The sequence below is a fragment of the Nuphar pumila genome, chromosome 9 (assembly GCF_984573655.1).
Source record: "Nuphar pumila chromosome 9, dmNupPumi1.hap1.1, whole genome shotgun sequence".
NCBI lineage: Eukaryota > Viridiplantae > Streptophyta > Magnoliopsida > Nymphaeales > Nymphaeaceae > Nuphar > Nuphar pumila.
In genome coordinates this window covers 65,887,901-65,895,624 of record NC_143257.1, presented here as the reverse complement: position 1 = coordinate 65,895,624, position 7,724 = coordinate 65,887,901, and the positions used below count along the sequence as shown (strand labels likewise).

At 37.4% G+C, this 7,724-nt stretch overlaps 1 protein-coding gene across 3 annotated transcripts in view; it reads right to left on the bottom strand.

Moving 5' to 3' along the window:
* Window positions 1-235: 235 nt before the first annotated feature.
* The window catches only part of LOC149828619 (DEAD-box ATP-dependent RNA helicase 58, chloroplastic-like), a 46,126-nt gene continuing 38,637 nt past the window's right edge, over window positions 236-7,724 (bottom strand). For 2 of the 3 annotated variants that reach the window (XM_090016912.1, XM_090016911.1), the window contains 2 exons: window positions 1,499-1,639; window positions 236-597 (listed from right to left, as the gene is read on the bottom strand). In XM_090016912.1, coding sequence (XP_089873038.1) covers window positions 334-597; window positions 1,499-1,639 — 405 coding nt within the window. In that variant the 3' untranslated portion in view covers window positions 236-333. The remainder of the gene's footprint in view (window positions 598-1,498; window positions 1,640-7,724) is intronic. The other variant, XM_090016913.1, reaches the window with a different exon arrangement.

Genomic DNA, 7,724 nt, shown 5'->3' with positions numbered 1-7,724 from the left:
GATCGATACTGAGCTGATCTTAGATGACAGCTGAATCACAAGTTGACTCGCCAAGAAATCCAACTCCTGTCCACATGTCAAACACACAACACAGGTGTCGACTTTTTCTGGTCACAACACCGTGTCCACTTTTTCTGGACACTTGCACCTCAAAAAAGTCGTGTCCAGCCGTGTCTGTGTCGGTCGGTGACCAACTGTGTCCAACACCAACAGTCTAAGTGCCTAGAAGTGTCCATGTAACACAGCCTATAATCCATTAGATGGTTGTAAAATGACATGTATTTATAACCGTTACTAACAAAAGAACATAATGCCAGCCGAGAATGAAACCTTTTAGTCCAATTGTAGTTCTTCGCATTTAAACTTCAATTCATTTTTATATCTCTGCAACACAAATCGCTCCTCTGGTGCTATAATAGTTGTGACAATGCTTTTTTCATCAGAAAATGGTCTTCGGCCAGTCCTTCCAGCCCTGTGCAGATAATCAATTGCTGTTTTCGGTAGATCAAAATTGTAAATGTGGGAAGTTTCTGGCAGGTCAACACCTCTGCTAGCTAAATCTGTTGCAACTAGCAAACAGCCTCCTTGTCTTGCATCCTGAATCAGCAATCAAGCCATTAACAGTATTGGACAGATTTAGCAAGATAGCCATCAACTTGTTGGAATCAAACTAAACTCAGCCTGAGCCCTTGTGTGTGGACTGCACGCTATGGCAATTTAGTAAATCATGTAATGAAGACTAACAAAAAAGACCATGGCACTCAAGATTACCAGGGTTTGCTAGAAGTCCATCTGTAGTAACTTGGACACAGATTTAACGATCATGTTAACCTCCATCAGCTATAAATTGCATGTGTTGAGAATAAATTATAGGTTAACATCAAGATCTATCAATTGACCCAACCTAAATTGCCTGACTCCAATAAATTCTTAAGTAGCCCAAAGAAAAGGGAAAGGAGCTTTATTTAGGACTCATAAATCTCAGGAAGTCATCTACGAAATCTTTCAGGTGACGAAAACAAATCAAGAAACACGAGATACTAAGTTTAAGCCTCCCGACTCGAGTGGGACCCTTGATTGTCCAAAAACCCAAATTCTGAAACACGTCATCCTTTTTGGTGAAAGTCTCAAGTTAAGCAACCTAAAGCTCAGGATTTAAAGACAATAACGTGCTCTCCATCATAACCAGTATTATTAGTACTGGCAATTTCTGGGGCGGGAAATTCTTTTGGAGATTTTGAAAAAAAAAAAGGAAAATGTGGTTGTATTTGCAAGAATAGTACAAATAGAAAGAAATCAAAATTAAACAGGAAGTTATGTGATAATCTGATTCAAAATTACTGAAATTTTGCAAACTATGAGAATAGAATACCTTATCATTTTACAAAAATATCTAAAACCACGATATTTCCAGCTTTCCAAAGATATTCTTGATCTGTGTCCATATACAAAGGCCCACAGCTATTCATCAAAATATAAGAAGCATAAGCATACGTACAGATAGTGAAGCTGCCCGTGCATTAAAATTTGTTTCCTCATCAAGGAGATGAATGCCTGTACATTCAGTATATGTACTTCTGAGGAACTCAATGATGCAAGTTGCTGTGGGGGGTTTTCCTGCCTTCTTTGACTTCTGGGACTGAAAAATGATGAAACATGATTTACAGCAGAAGGTTTTGCAGTGAAAATATGCCACTAGTGCTATATCAGCAGAAGAATATATTGCAGGTTATAGAGTTCTGTGTTAAAACATGTCATACCCGATAAAGGGTATTCTTGTATTTCTGCCCAATAGGGGCATTTCAGTCATTTTTCTTAGTTTCTTTTTCTTCTTTATTTTTATTTTTCTTGTACTTTTTCCTTTTTATTTTATATTTATTGGATTGCATTGGGGGTCCCAACTAAGAGTCGTTGGGCCCCCCAGCAGTCATTAATATGACCGTTGGGGGCTCCCAACGACCCCCAACGACTCTTAGTGGGAGGCCCCCAATGGCCTCCCTTTTTAGTTGTATAAATAGGGGTGTTCACCCCTTTGTAAAATAGGCTCTTCCAAGCCCTTATGCTCAATAACATTCTCTTTTTAATTGTAAGCCCTTTGTTGGCTTTAGTATTTGTCCCTTGTGGACTTGTTCATTGTGATTGTCCGTTATAGGACATTGGTGTATGTTTTAGCGTTCCTTATATCTATTTCCACGTACTTCGTTACATGGTATCAAAGCAAGGTTGTGTTCTTGATTCTTGTTGAAGTTGTATTTGTTTTTCTTGTATCTCTCTTCTTGCTCCTCTCTATTAATCACCATGGAAGGTGAACAAAAGATTGATATTTCTTTTAAGCTAAATGGTTCAAGCTATTTAGTATGGGCATCCGCTATGGAGAACAACCTCAAAGGCAAAAAACTTTGGGGTTATGTGATGGGCACCATTCCGGAACCTCAACTTCAACTTACCAAAATGGAAGGAGATCAAGAAAAGGCTTTGGAAGGAGGTGCACGAATCAAGGCGATTGAAGAATATCAATCCAAGATTGAGGATTGGGAGAGTAGACATGCAAAGATACTTGCATGGTTTATAAACAATGTGGAGTTAAAAATTTGTGCAAGCATTGCCAAATTCCGTAAAGCTAACGAGGCATGGTTCTGTTAAATTATGTACATAATCATATAATGTAATATATATATTTTATATATATATGGTAATACATATATTAATATATATGTATATGTATCTACTTATTATATATATAAAATATATATTTCTATTTGTTTAGCCATAGGGGTAATTTAGTCTTTTCCTCTGTTTTACGCACATTCACTTTATGGATGTGATTGTAAATTTATTTTTATTTTCTTTCTTTTTGTTTTTTTATTTCTTTTATGTAAAGTACCAAAAGGTACCTTGGGGGGCCCACTAACATAGACGTTGGGCCCTCTCCAACGGTCACATTTGTGACCGTTGGAGGGGCTCCAACGTCTATGAGTGGAGCCCCTCCAAGGCCCCTCTTGTGTTGTTATAAATAGGGGTTCTCCCCTTTGTATTTCTTCATGGCTTTGAGTCAAAGCCCAAGTGCTCAATAAATTGATTCCATTATTTTTATGCCTTTGCGCATTTGTGAGTTATTTGTGAGTTGTGCTTTTGTGCACAAGTGTTCTAAAGTGTTCTTATTGTGCATTCGTGCCGGGTTTATTATCAAGAATATTAAGGTCTTGATCTTAGTATCTTATTGGAGATACTTTTACATGGTATCAAAGCCTCGTTGAAGGAGGATCGTGCATATCGCCACTTGTGGAGTACCTCAAAAATCGTGCCCTCAAGTTAGTGAAGTTTTGGAGTAAATCATCTACTTCGGGCAATATTTTAGAAGCAACTTTTGTCAAGAAAAGTTTGAAAAACTTTTAAGGTACGCATTATTTTCTATCGTCTTTCCTCTCTAATGGGTGAAAAAGACTCCCACTTCTCCCTTGGGTTTAAACTTAGTGGTTCAAACTACCATGTTTGGGCCGGCAATATGGAAGCCCATATCAAAGGGAAAGGCCTTTGAGGATACGTTCAAGGTTCCATATCGGAACCCGAACCCAAACTTTCTATCATAGAGAAAGGGGATATTAAGATTCTTGAAGGTGAAGATAGACAAAAGGCCCTAGAAGAATATTCAAAAAAGCATGATGAGTGGGAAATGAAGAACTTCAAAATATTATCTTGGATTTTTTCATCCGTTGAAACCAAGATCAATGCCAACATCATTAAGTTTAAAAGGGCCTCCGAAACTTGGTTGTACCTTGAAAAAATGTATACTTCAAGGGACTTGTCTCACAAATATTATCTCCAAAAGAAAGCTTTGACTCTTCAACAAAACGATTTGTTCATTCGGGAATATTTTGCCGAACTATCATCTATTTGGGACGAGTTTGCTACGCTCGAACCAAAATGGAGCGGAGAAGCTATTGAATTAAGACACAAGCAACTAGAGGAAGATCGATTCTTCAACTTTTTAAATGGTCTTAGACCCGAATTTGAGCAAATTTGGTCCTCTCCTATCCGCTTTCACATCTCCCTCTATTGAAGATGTCATCACCAAGCTAAGTGGTGAGGAAACACGTATGGGGATTAGTAAAAATAACCCGAGTATCCTTGCTACACCTTCTCAAAGTGATTATGAAGTGGTTAATGTCGTGTCAAGACCCGGAAATAATTTGAAAACCTACAAACCGCCCCATTTCAAAAATCAAGGGCAAGGAGGAAATGATCGATATGGCAAGAGAGACTATAGCAAATTAACTTGCCATTTTTGTAAAGAACCGGGGCATATCAAACCCATTTGTCCCAAATGGAAGAAATTTTTTGCCGCGGCTTTAGCATCCCAATCAGAGGAACGACCTTCGTCATCAAATGAGTCTCTTTCGCTTCAACAAATTATAGATGCTCTTCAACCTATTCTCAAAGGAGGCATTTCTGGAGCCGCTATGTCATCCTCATCCTCTCTCGGTAAGACATCTTGGCTCCTTGATTCCGGTGCTTCATTTCATATGACTCCAAGTCCTTGTTTTCTTTCTGATTATTCTAAAAATTTTCTTCCATCTTTTGTCTCAACGGCGGATGGAACACCTCTTGAAATTAAAGGAATGGGCAATTTTGAAAAACAAGACTTCTTTATCCCAAAAATTCGTCTTATACCAAAACTAAACTTAAACTTACTTTCTGTTTCTCAACTCTCGGACTATGGTTGCGATATAAAGTTTTCTTCTGATAAATGTTGGATACAGGATCGCCAGTCCGGGAAGTTGATTGGGGAAGGCTCTAGGAGAGGAAACCTCTACTATGTTGATTTTCTTAAAATTCCCAAGAATCAATTTTGTAATGTTGCTCAAAACAAAGATATTCATGTATGGCATAAGAGATTGGGTCATCCCAACATTGTTAAAATCTCTTATTTGCCTTTTATTAAGCATCTTTGTAATGAAAATTTTGTTTGTAATGAATGTATTCTTGGAAAAATGAGAAGTTTTCCTTTTCCTCAAAGATCCATGTTTATAACAAAACCTTTTGAAATTGTTCACTCCGATGTATGGGGTCCGGCTCCGGTGATATCTAAGGGAGGTTTCTCATACTATGTTATCTTTGTGGACGATTTCACTAGGTTTAGTTGGATATATTTTCTTAAACATAAACATAAAGTTTTCTTAACTTTTAAAACATTTCATATGATGGTTTTAAATCAATTCAATGGAAATTTAAAAATTCTTAGAACCGATTCGGGTGGCGAATATCTTTCCAATGAATTCAAAAGTTATCTCGAAAATTATGGAATTCTCCATCAAAAGTCTTACAAAATATTCCGAAAAAACTTTGGGCTGAGGCAGCCCTTATCTGTCTATCTCATAAATAGACTTCCATCTAAAAACTTGAACAAGATTTCCCCATTTGAAAAATTATATGAAAAAGAACCTGATTACAGCAGGTTAAGGGTTTTTGGATGCAAATGTTTTGTCCTTACTGATAAAAATGACAAACTCTCTCCTAAGGCCATTTCTTGTGCCTTTCTTGGTTATTCTGAAACTCAAAAAGGCTTTCGCTGTTATGATATTAAAAGTGATAAACTATATGTTTCCAGAAATGTAAGCTTCTTGGAAAATATTAGTGGTTTCGAAAAACTTGAAACTAATGACGAGAATATTGACTATTCATTTCTGTTTGATTTATTGACTGATGATGATGATACTAGTGATGATGAATCAAATCAAAATGACTTAAGAAATAATGAAACCCATTCTGAGTCCTCAATACTTCATCAACATATCAGTGAAGAACCACATAGAGATCCCATAACCTACTCTCATAGAGATAGGAATACTTTCAGAAGTGCCCTAGAAAGATATGATAATGAGTCTACTCCTTCGAGTGAAGAAAACCTTCGTAGGACCGAAAGACTAAGAAGACCCCCTTCTAGGTTCATCTCATATGAGTCTTTTTCGCCTAAATATAGAGCCTGTCTAAGCGTCATTCACTCTTACATAGAACCTAGGAACTTCGAGGAAGCACGAAAATGTCCGGAATGGATAGTCGCTATGAATAATGAACTTGAAGCTCTAAAGAAAGCAAAGACATGGTTGTTTCAAGACCTCCCTAAAGACAAGAAAGCAATAGGGTGTAGATGGGTATTTAAGGTCAAGACTAAGAGTGATGGGTCCCTTGAGAGATATAAGGCTCGCTTAGTTGCAAAAGGATATGGTCAAAAATATGGGATTGATTATGAGGAGACCTTTGCCCCGGTAGCTCGGATGGTCACCGTCCGATGTCTTATAATCGTTGCCTCAATCAATAAATTGAACATCTATCAGATGGATGTTAAGAATGTTTTTTTAAACGGAGATCTAAACGAAGAAGTATATATGGATGCTCATCCTGGAATGGAGTCTCCTAAAGGAAAAGTGTTTCGCCTTCGGAAAGCACTTTATGGTTTAAAACAAGCTCCCAAGGCTTGGTATGATAGGTTTAACTCTGTAATGTTAAATAATGGTTTTTCATCCTGCTTTACTGATACTGCTTTGTTTGTTAGAAAATCTAATGCAGGGATTGTTATTTTGCTACTATATGTGGATGATATGCTTATAACTGGGAGCGATTCTAAAGGGATTAAAAGCATAAAATCCATTTTAAAGGATAAGTTTGAAATGTCTGACTTGGGTTTCTTAACTTATTTTTTGGGTATTGAGGTAGCATACTCTCATAGAGGATATTTTTTGTCTCAAACTAAGCTGGCATCTGAGATTATTGACAGGTCAGGTATTACGGACGATAAAATTTGTGAAACTCCTGCTATAGTAGGAGCTAAAATGAAGATTGATGATGGTGTTCCTCTCTCCGATCCTACTCCCTACAGGCAACTAGTAGGATCGTTGATGTACCTAAATATCACCAAACCAGATATCTCACATGCGGTGCATACGGCAAGTCAGTTTCAGCATGCAACAACTTCTGTTCACATGAGTGCTATCTTACGTGTCGTGAGATACCTAAAGCACACTATTAATAAGGGAGTTTTTATGTCTTCCTCTTCTGAGTTAAAATTAATTGCTTATACTGACTCCGATTGGGGAGGTGACCCAAATAACCGTCACTACACCACTGGTTTTTGTGTATTCTTAGGAGACTCATTGATCTCATGGAGATGCAAGAAGCAGCAAAGGGTGTCTCTATCATCAACTGAAGCTGAATATCGTGCCATGGCGACTACTACCATGGAAATTGTTTGGATTCATCAGTTGCTGGAAGACATGGGAATCACAATTGAAGGGCCTACCAAGCTATGTTGTGACAACAAAAGTGCGATTTATATTGCTAAAAATCACACTTTTCATGAGCGGACCAAACATATAGAGATGGATTGTCACTATGTTCGGGAGGCGTACCTCCAAGGAATCATTGACCTTCCATATGTCACGTCCGAGTATCAGTTGGCGGATTTTTTCACTAAAGCCTTGTGCGCTCCACGTTTCAACTTCCTTCTTAGCAAACTCTCAGTCATCATGCCCTAAGTTTGAGGGGGGGTGTTAAATTATGTACATAATCATATAATGTAATATATATATTTATATATATATGGTAATATATATATGTATATGTATCTACTTATTATATATATAAAATATATATTTCTATTTGTTTAGCCGTAGGGGTAGTTTAGTCTTTTCCTCTGTTTTAAGCACATTCACTTTATGTATGTGATT